The 27,343-nt window shown below is 47.1% G+C and overlaps 1 protein-coding gene and 1 non-coding gene across 2 annotated transcripts; one reads left to right on the top strand and one right to left on the bottom strand.

Moving 5' to 3' along the window:
* The first annotated feature begins 18,569 nt into the window (after window positions 1-18,569).
* On the top strand, window positions 18,570-18,751 carry LOC119465465 (U2 spliceosomal RNA). Its single transcript, XR_005194885.1, has one exon. It is a non-coding gene; the product is annotated as a U2 spliceosomal RNA (small nuclear RNA).
* Window positions 18,752-18,948: 197 nt separating this feature from the next.
* Window positions 18,949-24,650, bottom strand: LOC119464826 (uncharacterized). The gene is made up of 2 exons (XM_049655978.1): window positions 24,594-24,650; window positions 18,949-20,478 (listed from the first exon to the last, which is right to left on the bottom strand). Exon 2 carries the CDS (start codon window positions 20,431-20,433, stop codon window positions 18,979-18,981), a length of 1,455 nt encoding a protein of 484 aa, XP_049511935.1. The 5' UTR covers window positions 20,434-20,478; window positions 24,594-24,650; the 3' UTR covers window positions 18,949-18,978.
* Window positions 24,651-27,343: the final 2,693 nt, after the last annotated feature.

Raw genomic sequence — 27,343 nt, 5'->3', positions numbered from 1 at the left:
TTACGTTTTACTTAATTTCCCCACAAGCACACGCGAGCGGAGGGGGGGATTACGGAACCAGTAATTAAAAGGGTTGCTGCGGGCGAGAACGTCAATGACATACAGGATGTCCCAGCTATCACGCAGCACATTTTTTTAAAAAAGGAGGAACGGCGTTACGCGAAGCAAACCTAGTGCGTATTGTTTCCAGTACAGTGGAGTAGCCGCCAGTAATTTTTACGTTACTGAGATTTAATTAGGTAACTGGTCCCATGTCTGGGATATACCTGCATAGAGTCTGCTTAAACTACCGATATTTATTATCGATCACGTCACGTAGAGGAAAGCAGACGTTCACCCCCCCCCCCCCGGGACCCCCCCCCCCCCGAAAAAAATTTCTGGCTACGCCCCTGGTCACGTTGGTCAGTTCTAGCTTAATATCTGTAAATGAACATTTGCAGACCGTTTTGACCTAGGCCCTGTCGAAAGTAGATGGGCATCCGCTGGAGGGAGCGGAGCACATTTTCGTTTGCGCCACATTAATGCCTTCGTGGCCAGTATGTGTGTATATATTTGTGTATTTGTTTGCACGTATGTGTCACTCTTCATGAAGGGGGACGAAAATTCGACATGTATTTGTCTTCGAGGAAATTGCTTTTACGGGAAACAATGCAAGGCTGCACCTAGAACGACTTAAGCTCTAAACCCCATAAGCACATTTCGTGTGACTTCATCGTCTAGAAAGGTACCGACATCGTCGCCGGTGAACAATAAAATCAACGGTATTAGCCAAATTTAAGCTAAGCTATACTTATAAAGAGAAATCAGACGAAAAAATGAGGTAGCATGATGTTAACACAGCGAAAAATTTTAATGACATCACAATCTCATAATTATAAAAATATAACTAGTTAGCATAAGGTAGCCTGCAACTTCCTTATTACCAAGCATGATATCAAACATAAAATAAGCTATAATGTAGAATCTTATTTAACATAAGCGTAAGCGTAGGTAAATTGATGCAACCTAAACCAGCCTAATTATATTCGATGGCGTTACGACCAAAGTATTGTGGCATCATTATCCCTAGTAATAAATATGATGTCACAGGCTGGCCTGCAATGGTAAACCATTTTTATAGTATAAAAAACTAAAAAAACAATACCATGATGTCACTACCCAGATACCATGATGTTATGCATCCACCAAATATATTTACGATGCTAATCGCATTCTGCATGAATGCCAATCTAATTCCCCGACGTACAATGCTAAACCTGGATAACATATTCGATGACATTCCTACCAACTTAATGTGGTGCTATCAGTCTTTATAGCAATTGGGACGAAAAAATCTCAGTACACTAATCATAACTAGTTATTCCAAACTATGCTAGTCTATATAAGATAAATCATCCTAAAAACAAGCTACTTGGTCACAGTATGTCGTGATTGATCCAATTATCATACTTACCACTTCGCGCACTTACGTGCATAAAATCTGCATAACTGTAAGCAAACCAATCGTAACAAAACCTGCCTAGTTATCACAAACCATAACAACGCAAGCTAACTAACCCAGGCAGGATAATCCTGAATAACATAACCTAGACTAACCTAATTTACATGATATTATTACGTTACTGTCATTACATGCATTTAACTATAGTCGGGTGCAACTTAAGAATACAGGAGAGGCTCCGCCTAGAAGCGCAGCAGCTGATTGCCTCCACGACTAAAGAAATAGTCCCGCTGACGCGACTCAGCCCAGCCCGAAGCATGGGCTGCCATATATTCTCTCTCGGCGGGGTCGTCGGCCGTCGGGCTCCTGACCTCAGTCTAGAGTGCGCGCCCATTGGTGTTCGGACGTGTGCTGTGCCTTTGAGGGGCAAATGCCGCTGCCGTCTCATGTTATACCTGAATATAATACGATTTTTCAAAAAAAAGTTATGGGGTTTTACGTGCCAAAACGACGATTTGATTATAAGTCATGCCGTAGTGGTGGACTCAGGAATAATTTGGATCACTCGCGGTTCTTTAACGTCCACGTAAACCTAAGTGCACGGGTATTTTCGTATTTCGCCCCCATAAAATTGCTGCCGCCGTGGCCGGGATTCGATCCCGCGACCTCGTGCGCTCAGCAGCCCAACACCATAGCCACTAAGCAACCACGGCGGCTCATATGATTTTCTCAACTATAGTTTTATATATACTCATGAATGTAATTTGCATAACCAAGGTATATTAACATAAACTGACTCAATAACATATTCGTTGGCACCACGACCAACTTATTGTAACGTCATGGAACTATCATAACTAAAAGAAAAAAAAAGCGAATTAGCATTGCGTGAAAACCTAGCTTAGCCTAAGCCCACTAACCTGTTAGATGTGAGCCAAATTAGCACATTTATGTCACAATAATTTAGCAATACGGTTCGCCTATTCATCATATACTAACCTAAGCTAACGTAAATAAACCTAGTTAGATTAAAGCGTGATGTAATGACCTCGATGGAGAAAAATATTGTCATGAGTCGTCAGGCACCTCGGACATGCACTTAAATGCAATTATCTAGACAACGAAGTAATCACCGGTGAAATGAAAACTCTGAGCAGGAGGAGGAAATTGTTACATGTGCAGATATGAGTGCCAGCGGTTATTGCAGGCACTTCCACAACTGTCCGCATAGCAATAAACTTGAAAACTGCGCTATGAGAACTGTGAGTGAATTCTGTGAATAGGTTTCGCATAGATTGCTATATTGTTACAGTGTGTTGGTCATTCTAGTTTTCATCCATTTAAACAATTATTGCGTTTGGTCATTTATACTGAGTTCTTTGCGAATAAACGTGAACTGGCTTTTGAAACGTCTCTTGCGCTGTCATTCGTTCCCATCCTGTACCCTCCACATTCTTAAAGGGAGTGTCTACCACTCGGAGCATGTATTTGGATTGTGGTGTGAATTGGAAGATCGTGTGACACATTGGCAGAAACTAGCATGCTTGTATACCGTAAACAATGAATTATATTTTATGGCGATAGAAAATATATGGACCCTCGAGACGCATTTCTGCCGTCACCGTGATGTTCCGTACAAAGTCCAAGGGCAATAAACTCTTCACCGCGCACCGCAAGCTGCATCTCGCGCAAGCAAGGGAGGAAAGCGGGAAGGAAGCGCGCAAGGCTCCGGGGGGATGGTAGGGTGGGGGGGGGGGAGTTCTTATTGCTTATGCGCGCGTGACCCCATGCTTGTTAATTTAGTTAGTATGCCTCTGTTTACAAGTTTATACGGCCGATAAAACTGCTATCCTTACTTCGTATGACTGTGTAATAATTTGCTATCGCAATCGACCTTCACCTTTCGGGTGAAACTTCGTGTTTTTTTTAAATTCAATCTCGAAATTTCTTATGCGTATTTTTTTTTACTTCACTGCTAACCCTTCCAGTCCCATTCTATTCTAGGCCGATTTCCCATAGTGCGTACGAGCCACATTTAAGCAAAACCGACCAACCAACTGACAGTTATTGGGCCAATCCCTCTTTTTGCGCTTATGCCGATCATCATCAACAACAATGAACCATTGAGATGCAGAAGAAGAAAATTACTCGGAAAGCGAGGGATATTAACGATTATAATTCATTGATTATCTCATTCTTAAGTAATAAAATCCCATTTAGGTATCCTTCATTTTTCTTCCCACTGCCGCCCGATTCATGGCCAATCCCCCGTAGTGGGTTGTGCTATATCTACAGGCACCAAACCAAACCAAACCAGACGGTCCTTGGGAGGATTTGGGAAAGCTAACCATCGTAAAAGGTAAGTAACTGCGCGGCGCCGCCGTTCTCGCTGCTAATGCAAGCAACAAGGCCCGCATTAACTGAAATAGCGTTACGACCAGGAGACGCGCGTGTCGACTCCAGGTTCGGACATGCAGCTTTCAACTCTGCTACTTTGGACATTTATTTATGATCTAAGCCAAAGGCGTTCGGCGTCCAACGCACGACTTAGCTGCCGACCTGCCCCTGCCTATTTCTGGAGGTCTTCGTTAAATCTCTGCACATTTTGCATGCTGCCAAAAAGCATGAACTTTACAACCACGGCCGTCCAGTGGCTACATAAGGAGTTCTCCTGCTCAGCACAAAGTTGTGGATTCGGTTAACGTTGAATACTCGAAAGCAAAACAAGGGTAGCAGTAGCAGCTACAGGATAACCGTCTTTCCTCTGCCTGTCAATGGCGGCTCATTTTTTACAGCGTAAGCTGTTATGGCTCATTCCAGTAGCCGTTTCGGTTCGCGATGTGTCCGCCTCCGCCGCCGATGCCGGTGACCGTAACCGCTATCGCCGGAAATGCGAAAAAAAGTTCCCGGTCCCCGCCGGGACTGAACCCCGGCTCGCTGCGCGGGAGTTGGATACTTTACCAGTGAGCCACGCAAACGCTCGCTATCAGACAGCGGAAAAATGCCCTATAAACACTCCCTAGGCAGGCGCGGAGGCGCAGACGACGAGATTCGGTTCAGACGAGGCGCGCAATCAACGCGATTCCGAGCCTCCGCCAGTACGGTGGCGCCATCTAGTTAAAGCGCCTGCAAACGCATCGTGCCCGACATGTAAGTTGCATATAGCATTTGCATGTTCCATGTAACTGTACCTGGTATTCTGGATACCTCTTTGGTAGACGTTATGGCGTCTCCTCGCAAGGTACGAACCACTGCTGAAGAAGCGAATCGTAGAGCTACGTGCGCGGCTACAACCAGGCATGATCGGGCTCAGCAGACTGCTGTGCAGAGAGCATTACAAGCCGCAGCTCGCCGCCGACGCTGGGCAGACAGTTCAGATCGTCTAGATAAATGTACTCCTGTTCGTACCCTAGATGCTGACTGGTGATCATGAATCCGTGTTCCCTTGTCAGGCTATTGATCATTATTTTTGGCTTTTGCATATTAATATTCAACCGCACTCTTACACTTTCTGGGTTAAGGTCCCCAGTCGTATGTTGTAATTCGTCCCCAGTGTTGCTGAACAGGGCTATGCCATCTGCAAACCGAATGTTGCTGAGATTTTCGCCATTGATCCTGACTACTATGCCTTTCCTGTCTAAAAGCTTGAATACGTCTTCTTAGCATGCAGTGATTAGTATTGGCCAGATGGTGTCACCTTGCCTGACCCCTTTGTCGATAGGTAACTTTCTACTTTTCTTGTGGAGAACCAAGGCAGCGGCGCCATCTTTGTGAATATTGCCCAAAATACTTACGTAGGCCGTACGTACTTACGTAGGCAGTAAGTATTTGGGAAATACTTACGTATTTCACAAATACTTACTGCCTGCTGTACTTCTTGATTACGCAATGCCTGTATGACTGCTGGTATCTCAACTGAATCAAGTACCGTTTAATAATATATATGACAGCAATATAGAGAGGTTGATTATGCCCCGCAGATGTCTCGATTCCTTGACGGATGACATGGATGTGATTCATTGTAGAATATCCCTTCCTGAGGCCAGCCTGTTCTCTTCGTTAATTGAAGTGAAGTGTTGCCCTGACTAAATTGGGAATTTTCTAGGTGAATATACTATACAATACTGAAAGAAAGCTAATGGGCCTGTAATTCTTCAATTCTTTAACGTCTCCCTTCTTTGTGGATTAGTTTAATGTTGGCATTCTTCGAGCTCTGTGGTACACTTGAAGTCGGAAGGCATTGCATATTAAGGGCAGAAAGCTTTTTAACGATGATATCTCCTCCATCTTTGAACAAATCAGCTATTATACCATCTTCTGCCGCTTTCCCCAGATCTTTTCATACAAGGCCCTAACTTCATCGCCAGTTAGACTTCTTTCGCGCAGCAGTTTGCTCTAGAGGAACGAGATGGCGCTTTCGGCGACGCGCCATGCATTGCCTCAGCGAATGCGCACGAATACGAAGCCATTACTGCTTCTGCCCTGCTACTGTGCGATCAGCTGTCGGAAATGAAAATGGGTGTTCACTAATGCACTGTGTGCAACTCGTGCTCCAAAATGTGTAACGATAAAGGGAAGAAATGTGCGGTAGTTAGCTGCAGAAATAGTGATTCGCATATCAGGTTGATTCTATATTTCTTGTGTCGCCGCTGCTACACAAGGACTGCTTCTGTTGCCGGCCCTCCGCGATGCACGGCTCTTATCGAGGATTAAAAAATAAAAGAAACTCATACGGCGGCGCTGTATAGCTAACCTCCATAGAAATGACCAACTCCGGAACGTCGGCACATAAGAGTGAGTACCGCTCTTTACAAATGGAAGTAACGCCACAATTACTATCATAGTAAGTTTCTAGCACGTTATTTACACATCTACCTCTACTCGCACGCAAACTTACGCCCATTCCAGCGCCAACGTGTCAGTGAATGGGCGCACACCTGAATAAATGTGTCGAAGCATGAGTGACGGCGACTACACCGACAAGACACGAATGATAGAAGCTGAACGTTTCGTGACGGCCCACGGAGTAACCGAGGAGCTAGCAATAATACGTCTTTGCTACAAGCTGCCACAAAGTACAGAACATTTACATTCGAAGCTTTGTGCTCAGCAAGAACTAATATGTCACAGCAGAGCACACCCGCGAGCGATTAGGCTAAAAATAAACAATCAGATAGTGGCCGCACCAAGGAACTGAGGAACTTTACTTAGTCAGAAACATGACAAGACGCTGCTTCAGTATGTTTGCCAAATGAAGAAGGAAGAGCTCACTGATGCTGATTTAATTCATAGGCGTAAGGTTTGGACAGCTTGGAATAGATTTCTAGCCCCGCTTTCAATAAAAACACCGTATACGCTGCTCGAACCGTTTGGACAAGGCGTAGTGAGCTCTGAAAGCACTTACATGTCCTTTAAAGCTGCGGCCAAAGCTTCGTGCCGTCGACACTTCGTGCCGTCTACGATATGCGTCGAAACGGAGGTTTGCTGCGCTGGCGTCACGCGCTTGCATTGTAAAAAAGGAAGCAACGGATACAGCTGAGGCAAGCAATGGACGCGTCACCACGTGATCAAACATGGCTGCGTCCACGGGAGTGCGGGGAAAATGGCCAATAGAAGGAATCTCTGTATCATGTTCATCACTACTTCGAATGAAGGTGGCATGGCTGCTCTGGGTACTGTACAGGGCCGCTATCTAACGCGACTGGCCTAGATTTGCCTAGGCCGCGCATCGGCGCGGCCTGGACAATCCCGTGAAACCAAAGCGAACGTCAGCTTTTCGAAAGCGTACAATATTGCGGCCCAGGTCAATACTGTCAGTCCGTACTAAATAATGTGCGTGCACCCAATAAAATGTGAAAAAGAGCTAGCAAAAAAAAAAGATAAATCGTACATTCCGTGCAATATACAATGGTGGTGTGTCCAAACACACTTGCACGTGACGTGCTGCAATGGCGGGAACCATTTGAGGTGACAACTGCTTCCTGAGTCACCCGTGGGGCGGAAAGGGCAGATGGAAGAATAAAACAGGCCAGGGGCGCGCACGGCAGTGTTTTTTTTTCGCCATTCTTTCTTGTATTTTATGTTATCGTTTACCGGTGTTGGGTGGAGTTTATTTGCGCAAGGACACAATTATTTTTAGGCTATTAGTCTCTACTTGTCAGTAACGATTTTGTAGAAAAAATCACCAGCCCGTCCTTTGTCGAGAAAATGGGGGTAAGCGAAGCTTGTGGCAATACGACACTGTCGCAGGCGTTCCGATTTGTTTGTCCTAAACTCAGGGTCGGCGGCTTTTCGCTGACGTTTGGTCTCAACATCGCGCTCCCGCAACTCGGGGTCCGCGGCTCTTCGCTGACGTTTCGCCAGGGTTTCGAAAGCCCTCACGCTAGAATCGGACGACAAGCTACGCTTACTCCCCTGTTCGCGACAGGGGAAGGGCTGGTGATTTTGCCTCTTTGGGTCGCACGTGTGACAAAGGTAGTTCAAGGGCGCGTTATAGGTCCCCTAGCCCACAGGAGCATGTGTGCCATTGAGCTTGGACCCTTTCTGCACTATCGCTATAGGATGGGCCCACTTTTAAGCGTGACACCACCACCACTACCACCACCACCGCCGACACTTGTGAGCCTATAAAGTTTCGCTTAAAAGCTCGACGGCGTTTGCGAAGAAATTCCACAGTCCCCAGTAACTTATTCAACAAAACCAAGCGACTTCTTATGAGCGACACAACAATTCAAGCGACAGGACCTCTTATTGCATGATTCCCGAAAACTTTAGAAATTGCGCACCGAGCACACACCTCGTTTTTCGTGAGACATATAATTAATCTGCGCAGTATTAAGACGTGTTAATTCCTTTCATTTCGCGCAGCAGCCGGCCGTTCCTGAGCGGCAGCGACGGTGACAGGGCAGCGTCATGTCGGCCGGCAAAGTTCTGGCCCTGGTTGTGGTTGTTGCAAGCTTTGCGATAGTTTCCGTCGCTGTCTCATGGTGCTTCTGGTGCGTGCGCAGCCGCTTCGGCACAGCCGACCAGAGTATCCAGGCCGTCAAGTCGGTGGCCACGGTCGCCGACACCATGGACTCGTCGGCACGGGCAGCCAAGAGCTCACTGCTCTCGGCGACCTTCCCGACGACGGTGACGACGGCGACCATGACCCACCCGCGGGCCACCGCCAGCGAGCCTCGGATGCTCAACCCGGCCGCCGAAGTTGATGCCCCGGCGAAGCAGTCGCTGCCCCTATTCGCCAGCGCCATTTACCACTCGGCGGTTGAGAGCGCTTCCACTACGCCCAGCACCGCCGGCGCCGCGGTAACACAAGAGGAGTCGACACCCAAGCCTGCCGACAATAGTGCTACCTCGTCGCCGCCGAAGGCCACGCGACCCCACGACGACCAGCTCTGGAAACCTTTTCCAGGCGCCAGCGATGGTTTGCAGACGAGGGTCTCGAAAGTCGAACTGTTCATCTACGAAGACAACACAGACGCGCCACAGTCCGTTAGGCGCTCTTCCCAACCGTCAGCACCGGGCTGTGGAGCCGATGGCCTAAAGCTGACAAAGCTAGAAGCCGGCACCGAGCACGCTTCAGCTGTGAAAGCTCTGGAACTGGGAGACTGTGATGACGAAAATGTCTCCAGTAACTTTGAGTCTGCCAGTGACACGACATCTCGAAGGGATTCTGAATCGACAAAGTCCATGACTCGCAGCTTACTATGTAGACCAGCAACCGACAGAAAGTTCCTGGATCAGAAATCCACGCGACACAGCGGCCCTGGTACTCTTCCTGCCGGCAGCTCTGCAACTCAGCCAACACCAGAATGCCGTACTCTGGCTGTGCTCAATTCAAGTGGGCAGCGACCAAGACGGATTCCCATTGGCCGAATGGGTGCTGCCGTGGGCTGCGAAGAAATCATCGTCGCAAAGCAGCAGTCGGGGGTGTCCCCATCTCCATACAAGGATGCCTCAGAGGTAACTAGTGCTCCACGAGGCCGTATTCCGACTGCGGTCATGGAGAAAAAGGACGTTGAAAGGACTCCAAGCATCAAGGCGCTCACAAAATCCAAAAAGTTCGAAGGTTTCATGAAGGCGCGAGGTGCCACGACTAGGCCCACAATAGGCGCCGAAGAAAAGCTTGTGGAGAAAGAGGGCGTCAAGCCATCTCAATCGGCGTGGACAGGAAAAAGGTCCCTCCTCAGGAAAGCGCAAAGGGCCGCAGCAGCCGAGATAGGGTTGTCACCGAGAAAGGGCAGCGGCATGCCGGAGGTGTCCATCGTCATTAATGTTCCCAAGAAGGAGATCTCTATGCTCGAGGTGACCAAAGAGCAGATGCTGGCAAGCGCTAATCACTGCTCTGCCTCAGCAACGAAATAATCTCTATCAAAATGTTTTGAATATACGCATTGTTTTTTTGCGTCCCCAATGTTTTTTTTTTCTATGTTGTTCTAGGCGCCGCTGTATTCCCTGAAAGTTGTAGACCTGAGGCCAGGAAATAAATTCTGGCTCTGCTTTATAGAGCCGCGTAAACGGGTCCACACAATGTCGTTAATATTCCGTTACAATATTTAGCAATTATTGGCTTTACAGTAGTTACTCAATCAAGTATCAAGCCTAAAAGTTCCCAATTTTTACGCACTATATACTTGCAGTATATAGTGTCTGAAACTGAACCTGGCAACGTTCAACACGCGCACCATATAAAGTAAGACTAGCTTAGCAGGGCTATTTGAGGAATTATCAGGCGTTGCCTGAGATATTATTGGCCTTAGTGAGGTTAGACGAACTGGTGAGGCTTATACAGTGCTGACTAACAGCCACGTCCTCTGCTATATAGGTATTCCAGGTAAGAGAGAATTTGGGGTAGCATTTCTAGTCCATAAGGAAATAGTGGGCTACATTTTTACAGCATTAATGAGAGGGTAGCAGTCGTCGTCATATAGCTGAATAGGAGGTATAGAATGACGGTAGTACAAGCCTACGCCCCGCCCTCCAGTCAGGATGAAGATCTTGAATTAGCGATGAGAAAGGTGCAAACTCAGTATACTGTGGTTATGGGCGACTTCCATGCAAAAGTGGGGAAAAAGCAGGCTGGTGAGCAAGCAATTGGCAACTACAGCATCTATTGTAGGAACACTAGAGGAGAGATGCTGGTAAAATTCGCGGTAAGGAATAGGCTCCAAATATTGAATACCTTCTTGAGGAAGCGCAGCAACAGGAAGTAGACCTGGAAAAGCCGTAATGGAGAAACAAGGAATGAAATAGATTTCATACTCTCTGCCGATTCCAGCATAGTGCAGGACGTAGAAGTGTTTGGTAGGTTAAAGTGCAGCGACCATAGGTAAGTGAGGTCTAGGACTTCTCTCAATTTAAAGACAGAAAGAATAAAATTAGTCAAGAAGAAACAGACCAACCTACCAGCCGTAAGGCAGACCAATTCAGGCTGGTGCTCGCAAACAAATATGCAGCTTTAGAACAGCAAGGTGAAGACAACATAGAGGTAATGAATAAAACCTTAACTAGGCGGATCTCAGAAGCAGCAATAGAAGTGGGAGGTAAGACACCAAGGCAACCAGTAGGTAAGCTCTCCCAAGTAACAAAGCACCTAATAAAAAAATGACAAAACATGAAAGTGTCAAACTCGAGAGTAAGTGATATTCGAAATTATAACCTAAGAAAGTAAGTGATATTCGAAATTATAACCTAAGAAAGTAAGTGATATTCGAAATTATAACCTATAAAAAGTTGAGGAAGCAGTAAAATATGGACGCAGCATGAAATCAGTGAGAAGAAAACTTGGCATAGGACGAGGCAAGATGTATGCACTGAAAGATAAGCAGGGTAATATCATCAGCTATTTTGATGACATAGTAAAAGCAGCGAAAGAATTCTACACTGACCTGTACAGTTCCTAGAGCAGCCAACAAGCTACTTTCATTCGAAGTAGTGATGAACAGGATAAAGAAGCTCCTTTTATAACTAGCGAAGAAGTTAGAAGGGCCTTGAAAGACTTGACCAGGGGAAAAGCTGCTGAGAAGATGGAATAACAGTCGATTTAATCAAGGATGGAGGAGATGCCATACTTGAAAAGCTTGCGGCCCTTTATACGCAATGCCTCACGAGTTCAAGTGTACCAGAAAGCTGGAATAACGCCAACATTATACTCATCCACAAGAAGGGAGACGTTAAAGAATTGAAGAATTATAGACCCATTAGCTTGCTTTGACTATTGTATAAAATATTCACCAAGGTAATTTCCAATAGAGCCAGGGAAACACTTGACTTCAGCCAACCAAGAGAACAGGCGGGCTTCAGGAAGGGATATTCTACGATGGATCATATCCATGTCATCAATCAGTTAATCGAGAAATCTGCGGAGTAAAATCAACCTCTTTATATGGCTTTCATAGATTATGAAAATGTATTTGAATCAGTAGAGATACCAGCCGTCATAGAGGGAATGCGTAATCAAGGAGTACAGGAGGCGCACGTGAATATATTGGCAAATACCTACAAAGATTCCACAGTTATCTTGGTTCTCCACAAGAAAAGTAGAAAGTTACCTATCAAGAAAGGGGTCAGGCAAGGAGACGCAATCTCTCCATTGCTATTCATTGCGTGCTTAGAAGAAGTATTCAAGCTCTTAGACTGGGAAGGCTTAGGAGTGAGGATCAACGGCGAATATCACAGCAACCTGCGGTTTGCAGATGACATCGTCCTATTCAGCAACAATGGGGACGAATTACAACAAATGATTGAGAAGCTTAAACGAGAAAGTGTAAGAATTGGGTTGAAGATTAATATGCAGAAGAGAAAGATAATGTTCAATAGCATGGCAAGAGAACAATAATTAAGGACCGCGAGTCAGCCTCTAGAGTCTGCAAAGGAGTACGTTTATCTAGGTCAATTACTCAAAGTGGACCCTGATCATGAGAAACATACTTACAGAAGAATAAAACTGGGTTGGATTGCATACGGCAGGCATTACCAAATCCTGACTGGGAACCCAGTCAGGATTCCCCGCTTAGTACTTTGCATGAGATCACCTCACACTATAGGGACGGCACGAGGTTTTTCCCTCCCCCCATCAGAAGCTCAACCAAGCGCAGGCAATCACATTAAGAATGATTCAAACTAAATCTTATCCCACACCTTTTGTGCTTAACAAAATTGACTAGGATTTTCGCGCGGAATGTAAAAGTTGTGGACACACTCCATGTCTATTTGATCATATGTTCTGGCTGTACCCCAACCATAAGGCTTCGGACCTCAACAGTGAGGAGGGCTGGAGTCGACGCATATCCAGCGAAGTCCTCCAAGATCAACTCGTGGCCGTCCGGAGAGCTCACCACATCGGAAAAGCCTTTGGCCTACCGGTGCCTACGTGGGCGGAGCCACCGGTCTAGCCTGGGGGCTTTTGCCCTCGGGCCCTAGTTTCGCCCTCGGTCCCTAGACCAAAATAAAATTCTTGCCATGCCATGCCATGGGAGCTAACCACTATCGTTGAAAGAAAAGTGTACAATCAATGCATTCTACCTGTGCTAACGTATGGGGCAGAAACTTGGAGGTTACCAAAGAAGCTCGAGAACAAATTAAAGGGACACTAAAGAGAAACCGGAAGTTGAGCCTAAATGGTAGATTATCCTTTCACGATCACAGCCATACCTTTCTTACTGCAAACAGATGTTTAATAAGCGAGAAAATAGCGAAAAACTGAAGGATAGGTGCTGACGCCCCATCGAATTTCCCGCACTACACGTTCGTGACGTCAGAGATTACAAATGCAGGCCCGTCGCGATTGGTCGAGAGCGATATATCGCTGTTAATAAAACGCAAAATGAAATACACCCTAAACGTACATAAACAGCATTTGCCAACTTTTTAAACCGTTTCAAGCGAGGAAGTACAAGTTCAGCACAAAACTAAATAAATAAGAAAAATGGCATAGCGATACATGCGGCCGTGATAGTTTCGTAGTTTCGTTTTTGGTCAATGCATCGTAGCGCGCGCCTGTTCCGCTCTACGGTGTTTGGTTGCATGTTACGTGGCTCGAAAAACGTTGCCTTCGCGGGAAACAGCCAGAAAATGCCTCGTGCGTGTAGTGTTGAGGGCTGTATAAATGGCCCAAGGTGCTTGCTCAGGGGCAGCGGCAGTGTTGACTCGATTGTGTCCTTTCATGTGGTGTCGCGCGGAGAGCCCCGGCTCCCCGGCGTTCGCAATGGCTCAGTGCTCTGCCGATGATAAAACGGCAAAAGAGCCAGACAAACCGATGGTGTGCTCTCTGCATTTCTCGCCCTCGGATTGTGTGTATAATCTTGCCCTCGGAAAGTATCTTGGCGTGCCCCAGAGGCCAGTCCTTTCTCAAGCAGCTGTTCCCTCAATGCGGCCTTCATCAAACCCCCTACCGGTGCCCCTGCAGCAGCAAACTGGCGGGTCGGTGAGTGCTGAATGTCATTAAATAAAGCTACGAAATAACCATACCGAGTACGTGCGCAACTTTCTACGCTTGTTCTGTCGGGAACATCGTCGCCTGGCGGACCGGACGCTTCGTCTCCGTCGACGAAAACGAAGCTCTGCTTTCCGCCGGCGCGGCCGGCGGCTCACCGCCATCGCACGCGGAAACACCTACCGCTCGAGCACGGAGGATCATTTCGCGCTCCGATTCACTGAATATCGCTGAAATGCAGTCCTGCTTCCCTGGCGAGCTCTTCGTTGCAAGGTTCAGCGGCAGCAACGGTATCCATCGCGGCGAACGCAAGCGCAGCGACCATGCATGCAGCCATGATGCATCCAGCGCCTCGGACGTTTGCGCAAGCGGTGACGTATCATGGCGCATTCTGATTCGCTGAGAGCAATGAAATCTGTGACGACACTGCTTCAGTGCCAAATCTGGGGTGAGAGAGATTGAGGAAGAGATATTTGGTCTTTGTGTACGAATTTCTCCGCTAATAATTCATATTTTTGCACCCAACAAACACTGCATGCATTCCTGAAGGTCCCTCTTTTATTCCAGCTGAACTTCCTGTTTCTCTTTAGTGTCCCTTTAAGGACCGCACAAAGAGCTATGAAACGAAAAGTGTTAGGCCTAACGTTACGAGACAGGAAGAGAGCGGTGTGGATCAGAGAGCAAACGGGGATAGCCGATATTCTAATTGACATTAAGAGAAAAAAAATTGAGCTGGGCAGGCCATTTAATGCGTAGGATGGATAATTACCGGTTGACCATCAGAGTTGCAGAATGGATACAAAGAGAAGGGAAGCGCACTCGAGGACGGCAGAAAACAAGGTGGGGTGATGAAGTCTGGAAATTTGTAGTCGCAAGTTGGAATCACCTAGCGCAACACAGGGTAATTGGAGATCGCAGAGGAGGCCTCAGTCCTGGAGTGGACATAAATATAGGCTGATAATAATGATGATGATGATGATGATGGTATACTTGCAGTATAGATAGTACTGTGAGAGCATCACCTCCATGTCCCGGGATATCAACAGTATACTCTGCAATAGTATAGCACCATGTCAGTGGAGATAAACATATTAACCTCAAACTTTCACGCAACAGTGGTGTGCATAATCTCTGAAAAGTTTTCTGGGAGTTGTGGGGTTTCAAACTGTCGTCGTCATGATCACAATGATGAAATGGCTTGGCCACCTTTTTTTATTTCATAGAGGATGTACAGGTCAGACTAATAGTCAGACAATCTGAGTTTACCTCTTGCACCTTCATAGTTATCTGCAAGACAGTATAATGCTGAACAGTTCAGTGATTTGTATACACTTCAACTTGCAGTAGGATAAATACTATACAGACTTACCAAAGCTGCCTTTGAAGGCAATCTTAACAAATTTCCAGCTACCACCAGGCTGTTGGCCTATTTTTTCTATGTTGGTTTTGGCACCAGGGCCAGGCGGCCAAAACCAACGGTTGCCTACTACCGAACACTTCAAACAACTTCTGAAAACTCCTGACAGCGCAAAATGACAGAAACGACACTGGAAAGATACACGGACAAGCGTTGACTATAAGCAGAGAACTTTATTGAAAGCACACCTATAAATAAGCGACGGTTCACGTGACAAGAACCAATAGTTTTCAGCATGGATTACCAACGTGTCCAATGTACTGTCCTTTTGAAACAACTTCCACTATTTGCTCGTCACTTAATTCTACAGCGCAGAACTTCAACTGCAATTGTATGACTTGGCTAGTTTAGAAAACGGTTCTTCTAAAGGCCATGCAAGGGTGCTATAGTAGGTCTCGACTGCTTCACGTGTAACATCGAAATAAAACAAGCTCAGTTACAGCACCTCCACCCTGCATCGACATACTTCAAAGCCAAACAACTATTTAAGGTGTGCGTATTAAAAAAAGGCAACACATTGTGATCGAAATTCCTTTACTGGTCAGCGCCATCACAAATGTTTCTGATATGCTCTTGAATTGGACTCAGTGCCATGACCCTATGAACTCAAACCAATGAAGAAAATAATTCTGCAGCCCTTCAGGGAGCACGGCGCAGAACGCGCGTTTGCTCTCCGACGTGCGTTCGCTCCCCGTGAAAGCGCGCGTCCCTCGCACCCTTTCACTCGCACATACAGCGTCCGGAGCGCGGCGACGATTTCATCGCCGTTGACGTCATACGGAACCTCACGGCGACGGCGACGACGACGCCGACGGCAGAAATCCGCTTTGGAGTGTCCATATAATTGCTATCGTAATAATATAATTTACATGATACAATGAAATGATAGGGCTAGTAATATCAAATCTCAATAAGTACTGATTTTTTTTGTTTATGAATGGCGTTGTGACTGGCGATTTTCGAAGAAAAATTGAAATATTGTAAAAAATTCGTCGCACTGGTATACACGACACACCTATTTTAACTCGGTTGGCATAATGAAATGATGCAAACGTGGGTGTAACCTTTAATTAAAAAAATGTCACAGTTTCGCCCTAAGGGCGAAGCAATGAATACGATAGCAACACAGCAATGTCATACGAAGTAAGGCGAGCGGCTTTGGTAGCAATATGAATTGTAGTAAACATGAGCTGATTAAGTAAGCAGGTGTGCTGCGGCGTAAGTAGACCGACATGAAGAGAGACTCGATGACCACGAGAAGGCGCGTGTGAAACGGTGGTGTTGACGAGAAGCGCTTCCCGTGGGCAGCGCGTGCGAAGGGACACGCCTGTAGCGCTGCACTGCCGATCCGGGCATGCATTGCATGTGTAGCGTGCGTTGGAAAATGTGGCCCGAGTATTACTAACTGAATGAACAAGCGTGGTGTGAGCGCGCACAAACAAACATGAATAGATCACACTGAATGACTGCAGACAACGACTGTCAAAACGCTGGCAGCAAGCGCATACGCCGCAGTGGGCGAAGGTACGTGCGGTCTATCGCTTCAACGGAAACTGAGCGGCGAATGCACAGCGCATACAAAGGTCAGAGCCGTGTGGAGATAAGAGATGGTGCGGGCGAGCGACGAGCACGGTTGTTCGCAGAGTAGAAGTACCCCCCCCCCCCCCCCCCCCCGCTCCCTCCGGCTCTGGCTTCCCGCTTCCTTGCTTGCGCGTGGGAGATTAAGTGCGTTCGCTCTCCGTGATAGCACGCGTCCCCGCACGCTTCCGCTCGGGCATACGGCGCGCGGCGAAGATTTTATCTATACGGAACCTCACGCCGACGGCGACGACGACGGCGACGCCGACGGCAGAAATTCGGTTTAAGTGTCCATATAATTGCTATCGCAATAAAATTAACGATAACATCAAACGAAAGCATGACTTCCAATCGAAGAGGTACCTATGTCCCAGAGGCCAGGCTGGCGGCGTTCACTGATGCTACCCTTCTACGGCTACCACGCTGCCTTCATGGCGCGCCCCACAAACTAACATATTTACTAACGATCACTGCACTGTTAATAAAAGATTCAATGTCTTTCATAATGCCGTCGGACAGGTTTCCTTTACTTACAAAAAAATTAACACGCATGTTGGTCGCACCAGACCGCATCGTTTCTGCATATATACAACTTGTACCCTTGTATAAGACGCAACGATGAACATTTTCGGGAAAAAAGCCGCGACCTAAAATCAGGAATATAAGATACTCATTCTACATGAAAGCAGCTACCAGGAAATCTTCTCACAAACTTTAAAACCAAGTTCATGCGTATTTGCCTCTAACTTATGAAGTGAATAGAAGTGGAGCCTCAACCGGGTGGTCAGCGGTGGTTGAGTGCGTGCCTGGAAAGTATACGCTTTTAGCAGCCGCTCGTCGTCGATGGAGACATTTTTTTTACTTCAAAGCAGCAGCGCCCGAGGAGGATAGAAAGAGTGCGGCTGAGGTTAAGGAGATAGTGTGACAGCAACAAGATAACGACGACGTGACGTGACGGCCGGTGTTGTCGTCGTCGTAACAGAAAGAACGGAGAAACTGACTGACACAGGAAATAGTTTACAGCTTGTAACTGCGATTCAAGATAAATACGAGTACCACTGTGATGTGGATGTAATAGATCTCCGAAATATCTGAAGCCCGACACGCATGCTTAAGGGACACCACTGCATATCTGAATAATACATTCTAATACAGGTTGTGCCAAACCTGCGCTACATATATGCGACTCAAGAAGTAAAAAAAGTATTATTCCTAAGCTGTGGTTTACACAACTAAGCTCGAGCTCGAGTTTTCTAATAAAAATTATATACAAAAATTCAGTGCCATTCCACACTGCGAAGGTGGATGACCAGCGAAGCTGTGTATCTGGTGATTGCAGTTTCCCCGGTGAAACATTCTAAATTTGTGGTATCGGGACCACTAGGACGGTTCGCATTTCTTTCCGCCTTGCGGTCCAGGTGAGCAGCACGCTTACGCTTGGCGTCCGTGGCCCTCTCATCATCGGTGGTCTCCTTCTGGCGCAGCCGCGCCCATTCCATTTTCTGTTCACGCTATCGTTCTTGGTAGGCAGGCTGTTCTTCAGACCGTGCAACACGCGGCCTACCCATTTCACACTCAGAGCAGAACTGAGGAAAGGAGCCTACGTAGCGCATGACGTCAGGAGACAGGAGACACTCAGATTGGTAGGCACTAGTTTGAATACGCGCGATGGCCTACACGTGTATGGTGCGAACGTAGACATGGCCAACGCGTGCCAAAGTGTAGCATCTGTTCTTATCAGCTTAATATAGGGTAGGAGTTGTATTTGTACCCAATATATTAAACTTATTTTTTTTCACGTTGGCGGAGTGCGTGAGGCCTGCTTCATCTCCGCCACGGCTCGGCCCGGTATTGCACAATCTTCGGGATCGGCCCGTGTTTTAGGTCTACATACGGACATCGATCCGCTGGAAACTAGCCATATACAGCATCCCTGTAAAATACAGAATACAGAAATACGCAGCGGACTAAAGTGGAAACCGAATTAAATTTTTGGGGGACTTTGGTATACTAAATATTTCGAGGAATAGATGGTGCTGCCTGGGCCAAAAAAGAAACAATGGAGCTGGCAATAAAACAAACACACAACAGTTTGTATTGAAAAAATTCTCATAGAGATTCTTTCTTCGCTGTGGCAGAGCAGGGATTAGCACTTGCCAGCATCTGCTCCTTAGTCACCTCGAGCAGAGACATCTCCTTCTTGGGAACGTTGATGACGATAGACACCTCCGGCGTGCCGCTGCCCTTTCTCGGTGACAACGCCGCAGCTTTTTGCGCTTTCCTTAAGAGGGACCGCTTTCCGGCCCACAACGATTCAGTTTGCTTTACGCCAGCTTTCTCCAGAAGCTTTCCTCCGGCTCTTTTTGTCGGCCTAGTCGTGGCACCTCGCGCCTTGGTGAAACCTTCGAACTTGTCGGATTCCATGGGCATCATAAAGCTGGGCCTCCTTTCACCGTCCTTTTTCCCCCTGACCGCAGTGTAGAGAGGACCTCGTGCAGCACTAGCTACTTGCGAGGTATCCTTGTACGGAGACGAGGGCGCCTTCGGCTGCTGCTTGGGGAACATGAGTTCTTCGCAGCCCATGGTAGGACCAGTTCGGTCCGTGGGAATCCGGGATGATCGCTGCTCACTTGGATTGAGCACAGCCAGAGTACGGCATTCTGGTGTTGGCTGGGTCGCAGAGCTGCCGCCGGGTAGAGTACCACTGCCGCACTGTCGCGTGGATTTGTGATCCAGAAACTTTCTTTCGGCTTCTGCATTGCCTAATAAGCTGCCAGTCACAGACTCTGTCGATTCAGAATTCCTTCGAGACGGCGTCGTGGCGCTGGCAGACTCAAAGATACTCGAGGCACTTTCTTCATCACAGTCTCCCAGTTCCAGAGCCTTCACTGCTGAAGCGTGCTCGGTGCCGGCTTCTAGCTTTGTCAGCTTGAGGCCATCCGCTCCAGAGCCCCTCGCAGAGATTTGGGAAGAGCGCCTCACGGACTGCGGTGTGGCTGTGTTGTCTTCGCAGATGAACAGGTCGACTTTCGATATCCTCCTCTGCAAGCCATCGCTGACGCCTGGAAAAGGTTTCCAGAGCTGGTCGTTGTCGTCTGGTTGCGTAGCCTTCGGTAGCAACGAGGTAGCACGGCTTTCCGCAGGCTTGGGTGTCGGCACCTCGGGCGTTTTCGCTGCGTCTGTGGTGCTGGGCGTAGTGCAAGCGCTCTCAGCCACCGAGGGGTAGATGGCACTGGTGAACGGGGGCAGCGACTGCTTCACCGGGGCGTCAACTTCGGCGGCCGGGTTGAGCATCCGGGGCTCGCTGGCGGTGGCCCGCGGGTGGGTCATGGTCGCCGTCGTCGCCGTCGTCGGGAAGGTCGCCGAGAGCAGTGAGCTCTTGGCTGCCCGTGCCGACGAGTCCATGGTGTCGGCGACCGTGGCCACCGACTTGACGGCCTGGATGCTCTTGTCGGCTGTGCCGAAGCGGCTGCGCACGCACCAGCAGCACCATGAGACGGCGACGGCAACTATCGCAAAGCTTGCAACAACCACAACCAGAGCCAGCACTTTGCCGGCGGACATGGCACCTCCCTGTCGTCGTCGCTGCCGGCCTGGGACGACCGGCTGCTGCGCGAAAGTAAAGGAATATGTCATGTTATTGTGAAGATTAATTCTTTGTCTCCCGAAAAGCGAGGTATGCGCTCCGTACGCAATTTCTGAAGTTTTCGGGAATCGTGCAATAAGATGTTTTGTGGCTTGTGCCTGTATGCTATTCATAAGGGGATCGCAAATGCAACTATAAAGTTGTTTCGCAAATGCCCGTCGAGTTATTCTACGAATTAATTTCCGACAAGTAGACCCTAATGACCTATAGAAGCATTATGTCCTGGCGCAAATAAACTCTACTCATCGCCGGTATGCGCCAACAAGCAATACAAGAAAGAATGGAACAGAATGACGGCTGTGCACGACCTCTTCTCCTTCATTCTTCCGCCTGACCTTTCCGCTCCAAGGGAAACTCAGAAAGCACTTCTCGCCTGAAGCAGTTCAAGAATTTCAGCACGAGTTGCGCAAATGTTTTTCGACTGTATTTTCTACACAATACCCTTGTAGTCTGTGCAGACCTTGTGGTTTAATTTTAGTCTACTCTTTCTTTTTCTGTATTTTACTTGGGGCAGGTAATTTCTGCCGTAAGAACACACTTGACATTTGGAGCAATGTCTCTTGCACAAAACGGCGTACGAAGTTGAGTTAGCCGACAGCCGGCCGAGCTATCGCCGCAGTATACGGGCCGACGGACGCGGCCGCCTTGCTGAGTTCACTCGGGAAAGGAGGCAGCCGTCCGCCGTAGTTTTCTGCTTAGTTGCTCGTGCTTCTCTGCTTGATTCATGTTTTCGGAGCAACATAGGCGACACCCGTCGCATGTGTGTGGCCTGGAAACATCAAGGCAACTGAAAAGTTCAAGGAAAACGCAGAACAATTGTTGCGCGGTGGCGTGTTCAGATACTTGCAATATCTTGCTGGCGACACAGTTCTAATCATTCCTCCGATATCTTACGAGCGAGAGCGACCGCAGCAATGGATCGCCGCCGTACGGCGGGAAACGTCTTGTTCCCACGCTTTCTTGTGTCATCTCGGGGTTGGTGGAACTTGGCCACGTTTACACGGGTTACCGACGAAGACGATCACGGCCTTCCCATGTTTTGGTGCTTTCAGCATGCCTCTTGTACAGTTTGCCGTTTAATTACTGGGGTGCACGAGTGCATCGTGTTGTCGTGTGTTAACGCTGCTGAAGCTTGCAAGGATTGATTTTGTTGGTTTTTATGCAGCCCGTTAAATCTTCGCATCAAATATCACGAAGTTCATGTCTTTAGATCTATTTTATTCGTTGCCTCGCGCAGGTTGTGCGGTTGCTAGTTGCTTCGTGCAGAACAGCTGATTTTTACAGCGAACCTGTTATAGGCTAGGTTCCAGGAGATCGCGTCCGGCAACGGAGCGGAAGTAAATCAACTTTTTCAGACGCGTTGCACCACCTTGTGGCGTCGTATGAATACGTCGGGATGGCGATGCTTTTAAACTTTGGTATGGTAAAAAACGTGTGTCACACCGCGCTTTTCGCAGGAACTTATGTTTGCTTCTTCATTACGTGGCGGCCACGCGAGTGCGTCAGCTCTAGTACGTGCGCTGCGATTGGCGTATTCGTCTTTATTAAAAAAAAACGTCATAGTATCGTGTGTAGGTTCTTTGTGTGTTAGCACAAAGTTGGTACTCTTTGAGTAAGATACTCAAAGTGGGTACGAATTTAGCATTATACATATACGAAGAGGGCACTAAGAGAATTTCAATTTGTGAAAACTGCAGTGGCAAGAGCAGCTCGTCGACATACCCAGTGGAATTGAATCGGTGTGGCAGCTCTAACTTGCGCTCTCATTCACCCACGCGTTTGGTGCCTTCGCCGACTAGTGTATGCATTTGCAATAACAAATTCGCAATTACACTTCTTGAGGCGACTGTGGTGGCACTGATTTGGTGATGTGTGCCAGTTGCAAGATCACTACCACGTGTGCCGGCATCGCGCCGTGCGGAGTCTTTTGAGATACAAGTCGGCACTGACGAATTCTCCCTATTATTGAGACACAAAACAGTATAACACCTTGGGCAGCATTAAAAAAAATGAGTCATCGCATTAGTCAAGCAAAAGAAAGCGGCTACTTAACACGAACTCCGCTTCGTAGAACTGGGCTTTGCTGTGCTTGTCTGCTGGACGCGCTTGCCACTTATGTGGACTGAGTAGCCCCACTCTCCCGTAACATTGTGTACATGTCCGCTCTCTAGGGATGCTCGATTAATATTGTTATTTGAATAACGTATAATCATTCGTCATTTTGGCCTTCAATCGAATAGTCACTTTCGATGCAATGTTTGTAATCGATTAGTTGAATAATCAAAATTCTTACCGGGCACTTTTAGAAAGGTTCAAACACGGTTATCTACTTTTGTAGGACCTCGTTTTAATGTTTTAGAGGTGGAACCAAGTTTGAAACACAAGATAACCTTCAACTTGTTAAAGACTAAATATAGTGGACACTCGCGACTTTTGATAAGATAAACAATACATGGTATTAAATGACATTTAGTGAAGAATTAAATAAGATACATGACAAGAGAATCCCTGCTGAGTACAGTTAAACCCGACGTATGCACTGATATATGCAAGAAATTGCAATATACACAGGGGAAAAGAAAATTACTGGTTTAAAATTTTAAGCCGGATAATCTTTTCTACAGAGCGAAGGAATGTCAATTGGCTGGAATGTTTGGGTGAAAGCGACATCTTCTTCGAATGGCTCCACAACTAGCATGCGAGAATAGATAGATGTTCTGACGCTATAGATTGATCGCTGGAATCGACATGAACTCCACCGCTATGTCAAATACATGCTCCAAATCGGAGCACATGCTGTGCCACGTCTTTAGTAGACTGGGAGTGGCACGACGATCAACGACTGGGTTGCTTTAGTGTGCCTTAAACTGCGAGGGCATTTCAAGTCTCCTGCTGTGTGCAGTGTGGGGGAAGAGAATGGAAGCGGTCGACTCGGCATCACTCGGGACTCGGAAAAACAGTCGAAAGTCGCCTAACCACAGCTGCACAGTGACTGCTCCATTCCAGTACGATTTTAAAATTTTCTCGCCACTCTTGCAAAACTCTCCAAAGCGATTAATCGAACAGGTTTAATTGATTAAGTCGATTAAATGAAAGGTGTACATCGATGAAGATTAATCGTTTTGCGGTATGCATTTAATCGAATAATCGATTAATCATTCATCGGTATTACCAACCCTACCGCTCTCATAGAGGCCCGCGCCTTTTCTGCAGCTGTCACTGCTGAAGTAGCGATCTGACACTCGAACAAAGGGGAAATCACAGTCGCGAACTTCAGCCATCCTTGCTGCGAAGTGTTGTCTGCCAACCGCATTCCGAACGCACTTTCTCAAGCGTCCGCTAGGTGGCCATTAGCGGCGCCTCTATAGGCGGTGCACTACGCGTATAGCTACAACAGATCAGTGGCTATATTTTTTTTGCTTCTTAGGCCAACTGCATTGCCTTTTTGGGTTGTTAAGGACATTACGTGTCCTCAGTAACGTTATAAACTTGACGTTGCTTGCATTGTGTGTCCTCAAGTCAATATACAGAACATTCTTTTTACTACATTTCATCTCAATAGGGCACGAAGGGTGGCATCGGTTGACAGAAGCAGGACTTGGTCTAGATGGCTAAAATGCATCTCGCATACGTTATAGTGCAAGAAAATGCGAGAACACAGTGTCAGCCTCAGCAAGAGCCGTTGTATGCGGTAGTTAAAAGTGGTGTTGCTGGACTTGCAATTATTGAACATGAACCCAACCCAGGCCCACGTTCTGAGCAATAGAACGCCATATAGGGCCCTTGGCGCGAAGTGGTAGCAAAATGCGTACTCAATAGTGGCATGTAGTCACTGACACGGATTTAACGTAGAGCTCCAGAAATAAACGCAGGCGTGCTGGAAATTCGGTTATACCATGGATGCCGAATACTTCGGGTTCGTTCTCAAACAAATGCCCAAAGTAGCAAAGTTTTCTACTGCGCGTTGAAATCTTCAGTTAATGTGCGACCCCCCTTGGCCGTTAAAGCTTCCTGCAGTTGACGCGAGCCTTGCGGTTTGCTCTGGCAATGAGAATTCGGGTGCAGCGCAATTACTCACCCCTTACAATGGTTAGCTTTCCGAGCTCCTCCGGAGTACCGTCCCTCGCAGTCCGGCGCCTTTTCTTCTTCTGCCTCTCAGTTGGTTCATTGTTGTTGATGATGATGAGGATCGAAAACAGTGGCACGTGCCAGCAAGGGGGAAGTACCAGAAGCGGTTGCTTGGTTGGTTTTCCTTAAATGCATTACCCACTACAGGGAAATGGCCTAAATTCTAATGGAATTGGAAAGACAGTGTCAAGTAAAAAAGGCCGGCAGATCCCACCCCCTGTGGGAATTGATGTTATGCGAAGCTGTGTGCGGAGAGCCTACCAAGTTAACGAAACAACCATGAGAGCACCAAGACGTAGGCGGCTCTTTGATGACCTACATGGCACGCATTTCATGACATTCATGTCGTGAGTCCTCGGGAGTGCCTTTAGCTACACCTAAAAGACCTTAAGGCGAAAGTTATAGTCTAGCTCATGACTATGCCTTCGACTATCAGCCTTTAGCCTTTTCCTTCACTTAGTACCACAACCAAACCCATTCCATTGGTTTCTGAGTGTTAATCTTTTTCGCTGAGTTATTCTCATTTTTGCTGAGTCATAGTCATGACTATAACTTCTACCACAATCCTTTAGTGTTTCCTTCACTTAGTGCCCACGTATGAACCAATTTCAGTGGTTCTTGTGTATTAATCTTTTTTTTGCTAAGTCATTGACATTTTTGGTGAGTCATGCTCATGACTATGACTTCTACCATCATTCCTTAGTGTTTCTTTCACTTAGTACCCACGTGCAAACCCATTTCAGTGGTTCTTGAGCTTTAATTTTTTTGCTGAGTCATTGTCATTTTTGCTGAGCCATGCTCATGACAATGACTTCTACCATCACCCTTTAGTGTTTCCTTCACTTAGTACGCACGTCCAAACCCATTTCGGTGGTTTTTGATTGTGAATCTTTTTTCGCTGAGTCATTGTCATTACCATCATGAATAATTGTTTCCTTCCCTTAGTACCCACGTCCGAACCCATATCAGTGGTTTTTGAGTGTTAATATTTTTTCGCGGTGTCATTGTCATTTTAGGCGGCTGTTTCCAGACCTACATGATACGCATGTCATGAAATTTATGTCATGACCTATCATTTATGTTCGTCATACACTGTTGTCCTACTATGCCAGTTTTGGTACCTACCAAGTTAACGAAACGACCATTAGAGCAGAAAGACGTAGGCAGCTGTTTCATGACTTACACGACACACATGTCATGAAATTCATATCGTACGACCATGAGAGCACCAAGACGTAGCCGACTAGATAGATAGATAGATAGACAGATAGATAGATAGATAGATAGATAGATAGATAGATAGATACTGTCAAAGTGGCAAATGTTCGCCAAGAAAGGCTTCGCATTTAAAAGAAAAAGACAGACGGGTGGCCGAACACGCGAACGCTCACATGCGCAGCCGGCCACCGACACTTCTGTAGCGTGTCTGGCGCATGACACATGCATCTGGCGTGTCATTGGCCTGTCGCTAGGTAACGCAAGAAAAATAAGTCGCAAAGTGTAACTTCATTTATACGCAAAGATTTTTAGTTTTAGCGGGAAAGATCAAAAAGACAAATAAACAATGTCTGTTAACTTCACATTCTTTTTTTCCAATGCTCGCGGCAGCTATCGGCTGATGTGAATACTAGCGTGACGTATTTCCTGCTGCCAGTTTTCGCCATGTGTCCCCTCTTGTTAAATTTCTTTCTCTATGGCCAAGCTCGCACTGACTAGGCGAGCGCAGCGCTCCTCTTATCCAGGCGCGCGGCGAGTCAGGTGGTCAGGCGGTGACCGCGCTGCAGAAAGTGCATGCGCCAAGCCGGTGGCGGTGGCGGAGCTCGGCGAGTCACGTGATGCGTTGCCAAGGCTACGGCACAGCTGCAGGCAAATCAAGGTCAAATTGCTGGCGACTGCTAAACTCCGCTCGACTCGGTTAGTAAAGCTTTCGCTTTAAAAACGGATGTAACACAGCAGGAAAACTACAAACAATTGTCATAAATACGCACGCTATTATAAGGGCGTGCCCTCTCGACGTTGCAAGCTCAAAGTTGCTGAAATTCGGTCGGCCTTTTGACATATAATTTGAAAAATGCTGCGCATTAATACCGCTGGTGCACTGCGGTGAATTTTCACAGATTGCCTTAAGGACAAAGTTCCATATTCCCAGGCTTGTTGCCTTGCAACGTAATGTGTTTTAGTAGCGCAAGAAATAATATGGACAAAAGATGACACAAATACAAACACACAAAGCGCTAACTTCCAACAATGACTAATTTTTGAAAATTAGCCACAGTTATGCCAACAAACACACAAATCACAGTCATTTATTGTCACAGTACGTAATGTGGAAAGAAGAGGACATGGTTGGTGCCCTGGGAGACGACGAAGATTTGGCGCTCTTTGGCCATAACTGGCCCTTGCGCCATAAAACACCACACATCACGACCAAAATTCTGGGTTTCGCTTCTCTACGCAGCCATTAAAACCCATCTGTAAATACTAGTACGCTTCTTCCTTCCCGTAACAATATCAACGCTTGCGCACTAAATGCTACTCTTTTTCTGATAGAGATAATGAAGGTTTCCGAATAAATGCGGCTCCAAAGCACTCAATTTGTTTAGCCTGTTATCAGACGGTTAGCTCGCACATATTTTTGCCCACCGCAACCCCCGTTTCGTGGCACTAAAGTGGGGGAGGGGGAGATAGGGGCATTTTTGT

The sequence above is a fragment of the Dermacentor silvarum genome, chromosome 9 (genome assembly GCF_013339745.2).
Source record: "Dermacentor silvarum isolate Dsil-2018 chromosome 9, BIME_Dsil_1.4, whole genome shotgun sequence".
NCBI lineage: Eukaryota > Metazoa > Arthropoda > Arachnida > Ixodida > Ixodidae > Dermacentor > Dermacentor silvarum.
Note: the sequence above shows the minus strand (reverse complement) of the source record. Positions and strands in the feature narration are given on the sequence as shown.

Excerpts from the sequence above, each read along its gene's own strand:
- LOC119464826 (XM_049655978.1), bottom strand. The coding sequence starts at position 20,433 with ATGTCCGCCGGCAAAGTGCTGGCTCTGGTTGTGGTTGTTGCAAGCTTT.